General features: G+C 40.9%; 2 protein-coding genes across 3 annotated transcripts; one reads left to right on the forward strand and one right to left on the reverse strand.

Moving 5' to 3' along the window:
* Nucleotides 1-6,415: 6,415 nt before the first annotated feature.
* On the forward strand, nucleotides 6,416-7,916 carry LOC134213497 (5'-AMP-activated protein kinase subunit beta-1). The gene is made up of 3 exons (XM_062692604.1): nucleotides 6,416-7,060; nucleotides 7,128-7,358; nucleotides 7,426-7,916. Exons 1-3 carry the CDS (start codon nucleotides 6,548-6,550, stop codon nucleotides 7,570-7,572), a joined length of 891 nt encoding a protein of 296 aa, XP_062548588.1. The 5' UTR covers nucleotides 6,416-6,547; the 3' UTR covers nucleotides 7,573-7,916.
* Nucleotides 7,917-8,416: 500 nt separating this feature from the next.
* LOC134213495 (ATR-interacting protein mus304) lies at nucleotides 8,417-11,665 on the reverse strand. Of its 2 annotated transcripts, XM_062692603.1 has the most exons (6): nucleotides 11,471-11,665; nucleotides 9,664-11,400; nucleotides 9,510-9,598; nucleotides 9,228-9,430; nucleotides 8,693-9,157; nucleotides 8,417-8,625 (listed from the first exon to the last, which is right to left on the reverse strand). In XM_062692603.1, the coding sequence occupies exons 1-6, from the start codon at nucleotides 11,492-11,494 to the stop codon at nucleotides 8,423-8,425; spliced, it is 2,721 nt and encodes a 906-aa protein (XP_062548587.1). In that variant the 5' UTR covers nucleotides 11,495-11,665; the 3' UTR covers nucleotides 8,417-8,422. The 2 variants fall into 2 exon arrangements, with proteins under 2 accessions (XP_062548587.1, XP_062548586.1); XM_062692602.1 differs by having other exon boundaries at nucleotides 9,664-11,643.
* Between the last annotated feature and the right edge of the window lie 5,250 nt (nucleotides 11,666-16,915).

Genomic DNA, 16,915 nt, shown 5'->3' on the forward strand with positions numbered 1-16,915 from the left:
GATCAATCGCACCCACCAAGATCTCGTCGATTACGATGAGGAACAGAAGTTTAGAGGGAATACATCCTTGCCTCACTCCAGTGACTACCCGGATGGCTATATTCGCAAAAGCTTAGTACTACGCTTCGATGAGGCCGACATCTTGCCCGGAACTCCCTTGCTTCTAAGCAACAGATTTCCGTGGTTCAGACGATCCAAATAGAGGGACTCTTGGAGTTCGTTGACTTGCTCCAGGATGATACGGAGCGTGACAATATGGTCCACACATGATCTATCCTATCCTATTTCGGTGTCCTCTACGGACACGAGACTTACTTTACTTCTCTACGCTCGTCAACTTTCTTCAGGCTTTATCTGTAATCCACTCATTCCACAGAGTAGCTCACCCAGATTGGTCTCGCTTATTTCGATAAACGTATTCTTGATGGCCGTCCACTGCTCTTCTACGCTGCCCTCTTCCGGAAAATCCGCAGCCCAGTTCCAAGTTCTGCAATGCACGATCTCTTCACAGCTGGATTTTCTAGTCAACGTGTCTCGAATCACCGTCCAATTCTCTCCTCCCGCCGTCAAATCCGAGAAATGCGTAATAGGATCTCACCAATTAAAAAAATGATGGTCAGCGCTGCGATTATTCTGAGCATCAAGAAGACTCCGTCTTCGTTTTCGACTGATGCAGATATGGTCGATTTGATTTTCAGTTTCTCCATCACGAGAGTCTCACGTGAATTTGTGTCCTGGTCGATGGGGAAAGAGCGATCCTCCACTCACCATGTCGCTATTGCCACATAATTCTGCAAACAGCTAACCGTTTCTACTCATTTCTCTATTACCTCGACGTCTGACACGCTCATAGTCCGTAAGGTTCTTTACCCGTGTTCTGAATCTGGCAATGATTATTTTCTCTTTGACTGGTTCTCACTTGAATAACGCCGCCTGTGCCTGGCCGCTAAGTAGGAAATCAACTCCTCTGTGCCGAGGAGCATTGTTCCCTCGAACACCGGAAAATAACAATAGCTGTCCCGAAGGTTTATTTGTCTTTATTAAAGAGATTTTCAGCCCTATGCTGGCTCATCTTCCCGAATCCCGAAGCTAGTTTGTGTTCTCCAAAGTTTCACTCAGTCATGCGCCATGCCTCGCTTGAGAGTTGTGCCAGCTTACCTAGCTGAGCTAACGATAAAACATTCCATCTTCCGATTCGTGTTCTTTGTTTCCACCCCACCCTTCTGATGCAAATAGAGTAACCAGAAGTTCAATTTAAAAATGAACCCCGTTAATTTGAATTATCGGGGGTCGACGGTCACTGGGGTCACTTACATTTTTGCCTTTCTCGTACACTAAGTGTACGTAAAGGCTATAATATTGCTTCAAAAACAAAATTTTGATAGGAGGCCCGGAGAGCCGATTTTCATATACTGATCGACTCAGCTCGACGAGTTGAGGTGATGTCTGTATGTGTGTATGTATGTATGTGTGTGTGTATGTGTGTATGTGTACAAATTTTGTAGACACACTTTTTGGATCTTAGCATTATCCGATTTACTCGCAACAAGTTGCATTCGACGGGGAATGCGGTCCCATTGTTTGCTATTGAAAATTGGCTCGATCGGACATTGCATTTTGGAATTATTGAAAAATCAAAATTGGAAAAAAAAAATTCAAAACGAAAAAACTTTTTTTTTTTTCGAAAATGGTGGCAATACATTTTAACTATTGCAAAAACATACAAAATGATCGAAAAAATGTGATCTATTCTCCTAAAGAGCTTTTTTGACCTTTCTAATGTGATTCTTTCAATATATTTTATAATGCACGAGAAGGGCATCATCACTGCTAGGTGGATTCTGGGACGGGACTTGCAAAGAGGAAAAAATGTAACTTCAGCTGCTGCCAGTCAACTGCTGTCACGTACTGTCAGGTGCAGCCAGCAGCATTTTGTATGAAAGTATTGTTATCCCAAATAAAACATTCCGCATGACTTTTGTTTTACGAAGACTTTTCACTTTAACGAGTATTCTAAATCATCCGTTTAGCTTATCAATAATCAGTTATAAACGTGTGTGTTGTTCCCGGTATAAAAACCCTTATGAAAATGAATTAAATAATTCGTGAATTGGATACACTTTTATTGTGCTCAGAAGAGTGCACCCGGGGCTTAGGTGAAACAGTCGAGGAAACAGTTGAAACTCGATGGTCAACTGTGATGAAAAGAAGAACAAGTGTCAAAACAAGAGAAAAGAAGCAGCGTCTTTGCAGGTCTCGTCTCAGGGTGGATTAATCTGGGTTTTTTTTTTCTTTACTTGGTAGGCACTCTGTGTTACTTAACCCGTTTCGGTCTGACCTAGAAATCAAAATTGAAATAACCCGTGTAGGCTCATTTTTCGTCCGATTGCCATGAAATTTTCAGGGAAGAAGCGTCATCATGTCTATTTTTTGACTTGATTTGACCATGGTGCCAATCCGGCCGGATTTATTAAGGGGGGGTCCTGGGTCAGATGCAGTCAAAAACGGGTCAATTTTTTAAACCATTGATAAATGAACGAAAGTGACCAGAATGCTGATGCAAACGTGGTCAATCATCATTGACCAGTATCAGAAGATAGTTTTGATACATTTGAATCACCAGGACATGGTTCCGGATGTTCCGGGAACCTGGTTTCCTGGGGTATCCCTGGGGTGGTGGACACTTTTCAAGTGGACACAACCCAGTCTTGCGACATATCAAACTTCATGGTTTTGGAAGAGAATCCTAATAGATGAGTTTTTGGGAGGTTTTGGACACATAGGCCTCATCCGGAAGTGTTCCCGGGATCCTGGTTCCCTCAAGAAAGTGGACAAATCTCGATTAGCACCGAAACCCATCTTGCGACATATCAAACTCCATGATTTTGGAAGACAAGCTCAATAGATGAGTTCTTTAGAGGTTTTGGACACATTGGCCACATCCGGAAGTGTTCCCGGGAGCCTCGTTCCCTCAGGGAAGCGGACAAATTTCGATTTGCACCGAAACCCATCTTGCGACATATCAAACTCCATGATTTTGGAAGACAAGCTCAATAGATGAGTTCTTGAGAGGTTTTGGACACATTGGCCATATCCGGAAGTGTTCCCGGGAGCCTGGTTCCCTCAGGGAAGCGGACAAATTTCGATTAGCACCGAAACCCATCTTGCGACATATCAAACTCCATGATTTTGAAATACAAGCTCAATAGATGAGTTCTTGAGAGGTTTTGGACACATTGGCCACATCCGGAAGTGTTCCCGGGAGCCTGGTTCCCTCAGGGAAGCGGACATATTTTGATTTGCACCGAAACCCATCTTGCGACATATCAAACTCCATGATTTTGAAAGACAAGCTCAATAGATGGGTTTTTGAGAAATTTTGGACACATTGGCCACATACGCAAGTGTTTCCGGGAACCTGGTTCCCTCAAGGAAGTGGACAAATTTCGATTAGCACCGAAACCAATCTTGCGACACATCCAACTCCATGATTTTTAAAGACAACCTCAATAGATTGGTTTTCGAGAGGTTTTGGACACATTGGCCACGTCCGAAGGTGTTCCCGGGAACCTGGTTCCCTCAGGGAAGCGGACAAATTTCGATTAGCACCGAAACTCATCGTGCGACACATCAAAATCCATGGTTTTGAAAGACAAGCTCAATAGATGTGTTTTTGAGAGATTTTGGACACATTGGCCACATCCGCAAGTGCTTCCGGGAACCTGGTTCCTTCAAGGAAGTGGACAAATTTGATTAGCACCGAAACCCATCTTGCGACACACCAAACTCCATGATTTTGAAAGACAAGCTCAATAGAAGATTTTTTTTAGAGATTTTGGACACATTGGTCACGTCCAGAAGTGTTCCCGAGAAATTGGTTTCCCCAAGAAAGTGGACAAATCTTGCCTAGCACCAAAACCCATCTTGCGATATATCAAACTCCATGATTTTGAAAAACAAGCACAATTCATGATTTTTTGACAGATTTTGGACACGTTGATCACGTCCGAAAGTGTTCCCGGGAGCCCGGTTCCCTCAGGGAATGGACAAATTTTGATTAGCACCGAAAACCATCTTGCGACCCATAAAATCTCATGATTTTGAAAAACTAGCTCAATAGAAGAGTTTTTGAGAGGTTTTGGACATATTTACCACATCCCGAGAGCCTGATTCCCTCAGGGGATCGTACAAATTTCGATTAGCAACGAAACCCATTTTGCGGCATGTCCAACTCCATGGTTTTGAAAGACAAGCACAATACATGAATTTTTGAGAGATTTTGGATACACTGGCCACGTTCGGGAGTGTTCCCGGGAGCCTGGTTCTCTCAGCGAAGCGGTCAAACTTTGATTGGCTCCAAAACCCATCTTGCGACATATCAAACTTCATTATTTTGCTTGACTTTCAAAACCATGGAGATTGTTACGTCACAAGATGAGTTTCGGTACTAATCTAAATTTTTTTACTTCCTTGAGGGAACCAGGTTTCCAAGAACACTTCCGGTCGTTGCCAATGTGTCCAAAATCTAAAAAAAATCATGTTTTCAATTTGTCTTTCAAAATCATGGAGTTTGACAAGGGGCACGACACAAGACAATTCTCAAAAAAATTCCCATACTTTCATCGGATTTTTTGAAATATTTTTTCCGAACGTTACTTTCAGTGACTTAGATGAAAATAGCTTAAATTAACTTAAATTGGGCTATCTTTCCTGCGATTAGAAATGCTTAGAGAAAAGATATTTTAGTTACTAGATAAAGATTGTCGCTTCGGTTCCCTTTGTTCTGCTGTCCGAAACATGTGTGGTACATACCTGTCAAATCGTATGGATTTTACATTTAGCTCCCCTATCCTCGCCAGCAAAAGATGTTTCGGACAGCGACGACAGCGACAATCTTTATCTAGTAACTAAAATATCTTTTGCTTAGAGCAAGATTACCGGTGGTGAGTTTAAGCCTTTTGGCAGCGCCAGTATCATTACTTGACACTCGATACTAAACGCGCTGCTATAACAGTAGCGCGACTGACAGGTGACCAAATTTGGTAGCGCAATAAGAGCGCTGCTATTTGATCAACTGTCAACTGTCAAACGTCACCGGTACGGAATACAGCAACCAAATTGAGAGCCGAAAATAGTGACCGATACGGAAATGAGTGACGAAACTAAAATGAAAGCGCTGCGCGGGTAATTAAAATGCTCGCGGCTGATAATGATGCTCTTAGAAACGGATATTTTAGGATGTCAATATGCTGTCAGAATGACAAACAAAGATTCCGCAGCTCTATCTGGAATAAGGGCGAATGTCGCAAGAGAGAATTCTCTTCGCCGACTTCCCCTCTTTTAAATTAAAGTGACAAGCAGATGATTTCGTTGCGGTTTTTCCCCTCAAAACGAAAGAAAACATTAAAAACTTGCATTCTGAGGTGATAAACCGCGATGAAATCCTCTGCTTGTCACTTTTATTTAAAAGAGGGGAAGTCGACGAAGAGAATCCTCTCTTGCGACATTCGCCCTTTTACCAGATAGAGCTTGATTTGAGCTTTTTAATAATAAGCCATTTTATGAGACAGATTCGAACAGCTGATCGAAATTTTGAGTGGACGGCTCGGTCTTTGTTTTGGTAAATTTGCATGTAAACCATCATCATTTCGTCATCATCATCATCATTTCATTTCATTTTCGCAAATGTTCCTTGTAAAATGTAAATATTAGTATTTGGTCTCCTGTCATTTGAGCTTTCTATAAAATGGCTTATATGGCTTTTTTGGCGAACTCAACACAAACTATAGACGAATCCAAGTAAAAATAAGAAGAAGACACACGACGGTGTTAACTTTGACAGATCCTACAGCACAGCATAGGAAGATCATTTTAAAATGCTTATATTAAATTCTAGAGAAATTGTAATTAAAATCTGATTAATGTAGGGTACGGAAAAAGTTCTGAATTACATATTCGGAAGCTTATCTCAATTTTTTGAATATTTTCCAAAAATGTATCTATCATACAGTTCGGAACTTTTTCCGTATCATACTTCAATCAGATTTTAATTACATTTTGTCTAGAATTTATTATAAGCATTTTAAAATGATCTTCCTATGCTGTGCTGTAGGATCTGTCAAAGTTAACACCGTCGTGTGTCTTCTTCTTATTTTTACTTGGATTCGTCTATTAAATAATAAATTTTATGTTATATTAAAATGTACTCATAAAATGAGTATTCTTGTATTACCGTGTATACTGCACTGACAGTGATGGAACGCTCGAAAACAAAACTGGCTGCGTCATTTTATTTTGCGTCAAATCAAAATAAAGAAAAATCACGTAGTAGAAAAACATTAGTGCTGTCCAATGAGAGCTTGAAGTAGCTCGAAGTTTCTCCCCGTCCTGCTCATGCCCATTTGTTGACAAAAAAGAAGCAGGACGGGACCAACTTCGAGCTACTTCGAGCTGCTCATTGGACAGCATTATTGCAGTTCGTGGAAGAAAATTCCATTATTTCTCTAAAATTGAAGTTTCGCCGTCGTACCACACCCAAAAGTAAGCGATGGGAAATGCCGGAAGTAACCTGCCCCGAGAGCGCCATAAATCGGGTTCTCATGATCCGATTCCGGGATCTCCGCTCAAGGACGGCCAAGCATTTGTGTTCGATAAGAAACCAGACCCGAATCATCGGCTGGTGTTCCAACGGAGCGAAGACGATGCAGAACCGTACTATTCCAAGTCGGTTCCGGAGCCGGAGTTTGTGCGGGATTACAGGAAGCGTTCGAACACCGTTTCAGACGAGTCAATGGTCGTGGGTGGTGAGGCTGGCGGCGGAGGTCAGGATGCAGGAGGAGCAGAAGACGACGATAAGGACGATCAAAAGACAGCACTTCCGACGGTGTTCAAATGGGAAGGAGGCGGCAAGCAGGTGTACATCAGCGGAACGTTCAGCGAGTGGAAAGCACTTCCGATGGTTAAAAGCCATGGAGATTTCGTGACGATCATCGATCTGCCCGAGGGAGACCACCAGTACAAGTTTTGCGTTGACGGGGAATGGAAACACGATCCTAGGCTGGTACGGAATGCAGCGTTGTGTAAGTTGAGATGCAAGTAATAAACTGATGTTATTCGTATTTGTTCAGAAAAATGTCGAAAACGAAGTAGGAACCAAAAACAATTTAGTTTCGGTTCGTCAGTCAGATTTTGAGGTTTTCCAAGCGCTTGCCAAAGACAGCGAAGATACCGGTAAAGACGAAGCAAAAGAGTATGGGCAGGATATACCGTCCGCCAGACCGTGGGGTAAGGAGTCAGGCCCCCCGGTTTTGCCTCCGCATCTGCTGCAAGTTATTCTGAACAAGGATACCCCACTTTCGGTATGAATTAAGAATTACATTAATGAAATGTAGATGGGATAATTATTTTGATGGATATTTGTTTTAGTGCGAACCAACGTTGCTACCGGAGCCAAATCATGTTATGCTGAACCATCTGTACGCACTATCGATCAAGGACGGAGTTATGGTACTCAGTGCAACACATCGCTATCGAAAGAAGTATGTGACTACGTTGCTGTACAAACCGATCTAATTATACGCACCAAGATGATCTATTAATGGATCTTGAATAGACGCATGCGACACATATAAATATAATAAATAAAATATTCAGCTGATGCTGAGCCATTCTCATTTCAGTGAACAAATTTGTTGGAAAAGGTAAAATGCATGCAAATAGTAGTTCTATTTCAGTAGAGGATAGTGATAGCGATAAGGATTTTAAACAATGAATATTCAAACATTGATTTATCGAAAGATGCTTACAGAAAGTGCCGCCATGATAACAAACATAAAATGATTTTAGTTTTGATATTTACAAACCAGTGTAAATAATATAACCAAATATTTGTTTCAATAAAAATGATTGTTCCAAAATTTAGAGTTTATGAAGGTAATGCGTTGAATGCGCATTCTGGTTTTTATTCCTGCCGGCAGATTCTATTATCAGAAATTTCTGCTCTTTCATTACAAAAATTAAAATGTTTTGAAACGTGCTATTGTTGAGAATTAAACTCAGAGATTCAGCAGAATTTAACCAACTGGTAACAGATTCATGCGATAGCGGGCAATTGACCAGGATCAAGTACTTTCAGGTCGGCGTTTCAAACAAGGACGTGCCCAGAGGTGGAGGAATTATTCTCAAAAAAATGCGGGGTAACAATACTTATCATTATAAAACTACATCTAACGATACCAACTTTAAAAAATATTTCTGTGATGTTTTTTTTTTAATGTAAAGCGAAAGGGTAAAGATATTCTTATTAGACGTCACTAAAATAGTGGAGGAGTTTGAATAATCAATCCCAGACACAATTTATTCGATTTACAGTTCTGATTGGAATTCGGAGTTTGATTTGTACAAAGTAAGACTCACATCCGTATCACTTATGTATTATCACTTTACTGCTGAAATAGTCCTCAAACATGTCCGAGTACATAGCATCTATCTCATTAGAACGTCTATTTTTCTTACTACTGATCTGGTCGGTGGCATCCTCGTCAACATCCATCCGCTTTATATCCTCATTGCATTTCAACGGCTCTTCCATTACTAGTCGCAAGTCGAGCAGTTGAAGAGCGTTTTCTGCAAAATGTACGACATAGTATAAGAAAATTATTTTGAATGGTCTATTGCTGCTGTAATCCATTACTGTGCGTTGGCTGGAACCGGAAGCCGCCTTGCATCTGTACCAACCAGTTGTAGGTCGCCTGCAGGCGACTCTGAATGATGTGGCGACCGACTTGTAAAACCTCTTTTCTGTACACGGTTTCGAACAAGTCGAACAGCAGTAGTACACCGTTCTGGGTGATCTGCAGCATGGTATCGAAGTCGATACTTAAGAGACACTGCATCCAACAGCGCAGCACCTGATGGAGAAGCACCACAAAGGCATTTGCGATTCGAATGTGGCATTGACAGTGCGCTAGAACAGCTCCTTCTGGGCGGTGCACAAAATCCGAAATCCATCGTACCGGCCGGGCAATCGAATTACGCAGAAAGTAAATCGTGTTTCGAGTATTCGTTACAAGATAGCGAATTTCGGTTTGCGTGAGCTCCCGATGTTGCGGAACAGTTGCCTCCAGTAGAGCAGCGTAGATTTGTAACGAGCAGGAATCTAAGCCGAATAAAAAATAAAAAGAAAATAGTTTGACAACTGAACACGCTTCTATTAAAACGAGGCAAACCTTTAGTGAATTGAAGCATTTTGTATACTTCGTTTGGAGCGAAGTCGGATGCTTTGCTTTGCCGACACAAACTGTTTAGTAAGTCGATTGAATCGTTGGAGGCTGATATCCGATAAAGAATTTCCGACAGATGGGTTAGGATTAGGGCGGCATCCGGTCGGCAAAACACAATTGATTTAAATAGATCCATTAAAACTCGGCCACTGTTTAATTAGAAAATATGCATGATTCCAAAACGTGAAAAGTGTACAAAATATCAGCAAAAGTTTTGCTTTTACTCACTGCTCTTTGTACTGCAACACGTGCCAACTGAGTCCGCTGAGAAAGGTTGCCGCCGCTGCAACGAGCCCCATATGGCCATAGAGATCGCTCTATAACAAAAAGGTTAACAAATTGAAGAGGAAAGAATTCAATTAATCTATGAAGTCAAACTCACTGCGTAGCCGATTTTATCAAGAGCCTTACTGAGTACGTTGATGCAGGTTTCTGATCCCCTCGACCGTCGCACCAGCCTCACTGCCAACGAAGGAACATACTGGCACAGCAATCCCAACGCAGCCAACAGTCGCCGGGGCACGATCGCTTTCTCGTGAAGAAATACCGACTGCTTTTGGTAAATATTCACATCCGATCCCTCCAGTCGATCGCGCTTGCTATTTTTGCATATGAAGTCATGCGCCACTTTCGCCCGTAGATGGGCATCCTTCAATCGTACCAACGGCAATCGCCGACTGTACGCCCGTATCTCTTCGGTAGCCTGAATCGCTATTTGGGCTATCGAAGCAATGCATTCCTCCGGGAAAGCTCCCTTCAGGCACATCATCCGCGAAAGGTACGATTGCAGACTGCCCAACAATTGCGACAACACAATATCTTCTCTGGACAAAATTGAGAGCTGGTTCTTTGTGTTAAACTTAGAAACAGTTTCCGCAGACAAATCAAATATACTCGGATTAATTTGGTAGTTGTCCGTTGATGATTGACGAAAAAGTTGCACCCGGCGAGTGTGCGTTCGGAAGTCCTTCTCCGTGACTGGTTTCTCCTTGGTGGATCCATGTTTGAATGAGTTACTCATTCGTTTCGTTTTCAGATTTATTATTTCCATGGTTTTGAACTCTAGTTCTGACTTCTGAACGACAATCACCTTCTCCAAATCTTTCATTTTTTCCACCCAATCCTTCTTGAGCGTTTCTGTTTCCTTCATCTTTTCCATCCTCAGCTGCTTATTTTGGTCCTTGATGTTCTTCATTTCGTAACGTAGTATAGATACTTCTCCATCACGGATCTGAAGCCGTTCCGTTACTTCGTTGTAATCTTTCTTTAACTGCTCTTTTTCCTTGCTTGCTCTTTCCAGTTGACCCGTGAGATATCGGACCTGCATATCTTTCTCATGATCTCTTTTCTTGGCGGCATTTGCAATTGCCTCTCTGTCTATTTGTGGCGGGTGTTTTTGAGTTAGAATCGTTCGATCTTCCCTCGCCTTATTTGCGAAAACCTCTTTGGTGATCACTGCAGCTTGAGGTTTCTTCGGTTGGAACGTAACCGGCGATGCTTTCGTTTCACCATTAACCCGAGAAGGCTTTGGAGATCGTTCCTGTGATGTCTTTGAACCGCTTCTTCTATTGTCCTGCTGGAATTCATCCATATTGAAGTCGTCGTCGAATTCATTATTAAAGAACTCATCAATGTGCTTCTCTATGTTATCATAGTTCTCATCAAACTGCTCACTGAAAACATCATCATCGCCATCGGTGAGCAGATCGACCACACTGATAGGCACAGCATCAACCCGGGAAGGTCCAGGTACTGCCGATGGTGGTGGAGGCATCAATTCACTGGAATTGGGTTCCCTTACCCCGTTGGCCACGGTTTGGGTACTCGAAGCCACCCCTTCCTTGAGGAAAGTCCCGAACGTGACGTCCGCTCGTGATGCCTGAGACTGCTGCATCTGCGTTTGCTGGAACATTTCCACTTCCTCCACGGCCTGGGAGGCCAGAATGATGAATTCGTCATCTTCGTCGCCCCACAGCGAATCTGCCGACGAAGATTTGGCAACCGTTGTCGTGGTTTTTACCGTTCTATGAAGCTGCTGCTGCTGTTCTATGTACTGTTGACTGGGAATTATATCGATGTCCAGCCGGGCTTTCTTGTAGGATGACGATGGCTGCTTCAGCTGAAAGTTTCCAAATCTTTTGGATGCCATTCTATTGTGCACAGTTTTGATACACAAACAATGATCCTACCACTTCTTTTGCAAAGTAGATCATTTATTAAGACACTATTTATAATTGAAGTAGGTAAAAGGGCAGAAACAACACTGGACTAAACTACATATTGTACAAAAATTATTAAATATTTTACATGTTCTATGTGGAAAAACTGGCGGCGATTCTTTGCATGATTAACGCACAACACTAATGTCGCTGAAAAGGTGACATTACTCTATCTAGTAAACAAAAGGCCTTCTAGATAATTTTTTTGCACGCTCGTCTGGCTCAACTCAAATTTTAGTCAGTTTCACTCAAAATTGGAAAACTGTCATTCTTAGGCTTTGGTCCGATTCGTGAATTAAAATCGAATTAAACTTAAAAGTGACAGTTCGGAAATTATGAAATCCCCCGCTCATAAGAATGGCTGGTGCTACCCAGCAAGACCAACAAAACATCTATCAAAAATGATTCAATATCTGTCAAAAGTAATCTTGCTCTGCGAGCAGGGTTATTTGGAAATTTTTGAACTGTCACTTTTAAGTTTAATTCGATTTTGATTCACGAATCGGACCAAAGCCTTATACTACACGTAAAAAAATAACCTTATATGTTTTGGCAAAAAACCATTCGAAAATACTTATACTCTTCATTATGCCACCTAATGAATGATCCCATACCAAAAAGCTAATAACCTTCATAAAGTTAATGAAAAGTATAAGTTTTGGAATGCATGTGACTAATGCGATGTATAAGTTTTTTCTTATATCGCTAGTCAAGTTGAAAACCGAAATGGGGGACTAGCGAAGTTGGATTTTTCTCGCAATTCATACGTTAAACCTAACTTCGCTAGTAGTGCGCTAGTCTAATTAGGCCCTAATTAGACTAGCGCGCCACTAGCGAAGTAAGGTTTAACATACGGATTGCGAGAAAAATCCAACTTCGCTAGTCCCATATTCCGGTTTTCAACTTAATCGAGTATACATATCATTGAGCGCCTGCTTTGGCAAAAAAATATTAGAAATCTTAATAATAAATAACATTAATTTTTTTTTACGTGTATAATGACCCGCATAGAAAAAAAAACATCCTGAATATGGTGCAAACCAAGGGGCACGACACTTCCGCTTTCATGGAAAAAATCACCAAAAAACCAGTCTTCAAGGTGCAGCCCCGCGCAAATGTTTTTCCGTGCTGCCGCACTCGAATGAACATTCGCTTCGGGCTCGAACGTGCACTCGTAAAAATGAACATGAACCCGAGCGTAGGCTATGGATGCTCATGTTTTGCACCGCGCTCACAGCGGCGCTCGAACATTGATGTTTTCAGCGCGGCTGCGAGCGCAGCTTTGAGCACGGTACAAAACATCGGTTACAATCAACAGACATTGCTTGGTTAGCTTGGCTTAGCATTTTGGTGTTGAAACTCTAGTTTTAATATAATTGAATTTCAATGGTTCAATGATACTTTGTTTGTAAAAGTGAAAAGGAACTTATTTATCATCTTATTATGCGCGTAGATATTTGAAATATCCTCAATGACAGAGTAAGAGGACATTTTACGAAAAACATAAGGATAAGAAAAGTCCAACCCCGTACTTCTAACCATTTTTAATTGAATATCCTTTAGACTTGTTGAGAAGAGTTTCAAAAATTCTTTCGGTTGCTTCCCTGTGCATTTTTTTTTTAAATATTGTCTTCACGCTACTTCTTCGACTTTGAAAAAGGTGGGAACTTTAGGTTTTATATAATTTCCTTTAAAAGTCGCACTACTTGCACTGACTTATCTCTACACAAGTGAAAAATTGTCTTATGAATGTGTATACTGGGGTCGCTTTTTAAATGGACTTCATGAATCACGCGATTTTTAGGCGGAATTCGACATTTACGCCGTTTTTCTACGCGAATTTTTTTACAAAGTTTTTTTTACGTGGAACGTATTCCCCTCGTAAAGACCGGCCTCATTGTATTTGATCCAAGCGCGTTGGAACGGGGTTATATTTTGAAATGCCGCTAAAGTTTACGATATTGGAGGACGGTTTTGTTATCCGAGATTTGTTTACCTTCAGTCATTATCAAAGTACATCATCGAAAATCATGTTCAAATAATCAAATATGGATCGTATATTTTGTATATGCAGGGTACCTGTCGCAGAACCCGAAATTTATAGAATTTTACGTAATGTGACTATGTTGTCCGGCACTGAGGGATTTCTCTCTACTTGGGATGGAAATGTGTGTACATACAGTCGCGATTCGCTGGTTGGGCCACGACCTCGGCCCAACTAACGAATTCGGTTTTTTAGTTGGGTCAACTGACAGCCATTTGAACACGTGTATTTCGACTTGAACATCACAAATGATCTTCAGTGACGCCCAATCCCGTTTTCCGTGTTTACATTGAATTTTGACGTACGGTTGCTTTTTAGTTGGGCCATTGCCCAACCAGCGGAGGCCCAACTAAAAAGTGACCCAAGTATTAAAATCCCAACCAGCGAATCCCGACTGTATTTTGGCAATGCGATAATCAACAATCAGAAGTATTCAATTCACGTATATAATCGCCTCCATGTGAAATTGGAATTATTGAACAGCTAATGCATAAACTTTAACTCACGTACTTTACTATGTATCTACCTACTATAGAAAAAAAAACAATTCTATATGTTCAACACAATTTGTTGAGGGTTTGTGGAAACAAAATAAGTTGACACACAGTTTACAATATCGAAACATTTCCTTCTTCAATGGGTCAACATTTCAACTGCAACTTGACCTGTTTTGAACTAAGTGTTCCGTATTAGCATTGAAAGCAAACCGTTATAATTGAGGCTTTTCTATGCCTGCCATTGTATACACAATGAATATACTATGCCCAGGGCGTCGAAAATGTTTCCCTCACGAAAACACTCTAGACTGGACCCAAACATGATAGTGGCAATCAATTAACTAATCCGTTTATTGTACACTTTTTATGTTTTTTTAGAAAGATTTTATATTTCATTTGTTTCCCCAATTGAGTTTCATTCTTTTAATGAAACTGGATAGAAACAATATTGTTATGTACCATCTTTGCTAAAACGCTAAATTTGCATGTTCAAGTTAGTTTGCTTCACGTCTTGAATTATTTTCAACAATAAAACATAACACGCTTGCTTTTCACATACTAAAGGGCCACGCAGAATTGGTACTTTTGCGAACGTTTTGACTGTTTTCCCGTTTTGACCCACGCAAATGCAAATGCTGAAAGCACAACTTGTTTTAATCTACCAACTATGATTCATCTTTTTTTGCTATGCCGCTCAACTATGGCGAATTCGAAACCTGCCGCATAATCGTAAAGCATCGCGCTCGGCCCAAAACCTATTCTCACAGCCTCAGTAATCAGCCTAAGCACACAGTCTGAGCACACAGCATGCTGGATGAGCACACAGCCTGAACACACAGCCCAAGTTTTGAACTTGAGCTCGAGCCTGAGCTGAGCTGCACCGCGTTCATTTTTCGCACCCATGTTGGATGCTGGTGGTGAACACGAGCTTGAAGGAGAACGCGCGCTCGGGATGAACATGAACATTCAAAAACTGCACTCAAGCTCAGCGCCGCTCATGTTTTCGTGAAGACTGCAAAAAACCTATCAAACTAAACATTTTTTCAAATATCCTATCAAATTCATCTAAGCGTGCATTATCATCGTCTATTCTTTGATATCTGTTTCTAATATTTTATATCCCTTCCAAGTTTTTGTCAATTTTGGCAAAAGGCCTTTTCACGAGAAGTTAGAAAAACAGCTGATTATGACTATAGATAGTGGAATATATAGATGAGCGAAGATAAATCCTCTGTCTCCAAACGAACTGTCAAACGTGTCTCCAAACGAGCATGACGTCACGATGTCAATGGAAACGTTAAGGGTTGTGACGTCATATGCGCGTGTGCACGGGCAAAAAAATCGACTCAGCCATGCTTTCGCTCATCTATCATCATCTAAGAGATAGACCAAAACAAACAAGAATCTTTCGTGAACCCAGCCAACCAGCCCCGTGGCAAGAGATGCTTCTCAGCGTAGCGATCATCTTCATGAATATGTCCAGCATACATTTTGAAAAGTACTTCTTCCGAATCGTGCCTTTACAAGCAATTGGAGTTTATCCAAAATATTGTTGGCTACACTTTTTCAATTTGGTCAAAAATAATACCAACTATTAAGGGCCTGTAAATATAATCCTAAAACATCTTTCAGCACACCATTTATTTCATTTCAATTTCACTAATGAATGTGTTTGATTTGCATCCCCGGACCATTTCAACTGTGATGCTCAACACAGTATAAACAATAATAATATCTTTTGTTTGATTCGGAGCGGGAGAACAAGTTACGAAAAATGATTTCGTGTAGCGCTTGATTTCACCTGTAGATTCCCTCCAACTCGTAAGTTTATTATATTTTATCATCAAATAACATAATTCCCATGGTCAAAGATATAAACCTTGCAAATTATTTAGAAAACAATTTTCAGATTTACCCAAAACAAATAGTAAACAAAACACATGATGTTTATTTTCGTACAATAACAACGGACGGTAATGAGCTACCGTCCGTGGACATGGTGGCTATTGTCAAACCCCTTGTGATAGTATAGGACGCCAGGGGGGTGCAGCCAACAGTACAGGACTGAAACACCCGCGGGGGACGCAAACTCTTCCGTTCTTGTTCCAGTTTCTGTACCGTTGGCCAAGTTCATCATGATGAATTTCTTCAAATGCCGCAGATGTGAAAACATCGGTACGGATGATGCATTTAATTTGTTTTGCACAGCTATGCGAATAAACACCCGAATAAAATTAAATTATTCAACTATTTTTCTGGTTATGGTTTTTTGAGTATAGAAATTTATAGCTGAATTATTTATGGAATCATATAGAAAACCGTTCGTCAAGTATACCATGAATAATATTTACGACAGCCCTTATAATATTTAGGTTTTGGATGATACATTAGGTTGTTAAGTATCGTTACCATTCAAAACCCAGATTAATCCACCTAGCAGTGATGATGCCTTTCTCGTGCATTTTAAAATATATTGAAAAAATCACATTAGAAAGGTCAAAAAAGCTCTTTGGGGGAATAGATCACATTTTTTCGATCATTTTTAATATTTTTGCCTTGCCACCATTCAAACAAAATTGTTCTTTGAATTTTCAAGGGGGACCTTTGGGGAAAACAATGTTTTCAATAATTCCGAAAAGCAATGATCGGGCCCATTTCCAATAGCAAACAATTCCCGTCGAATGCAACTTGTTGCTAGTAAATCGGATAATTCTAAGTCCTAAAAAGTGGCCCTACAACATTTGTACACATACACAAAAAAACAGACGTCACCTCAGTCTGTCGAGCTGAGTCGATCGGTATCTACCGCTATCGGTCTCCGGGCCTTCTATCAAGTTTTTTTAGCAATCATATAGCCTTTTCGGTACAACTTTG

The sequence above is a fragment of the Armigeres subalbatus genome, chromosome 2, assembly GCF_024139115.2.
Source record: "Armigeres subalbatus isolate Guangzhou_Male chromosome 2, GZ_Asu_2, whole genome shotgun sequence".
Lineage (NCBI taxonomy): Eukaryota > Metazoa > Arthropoda > Insecta > Diptera > Culicidae > Armigeres > Armigeres subalbatus.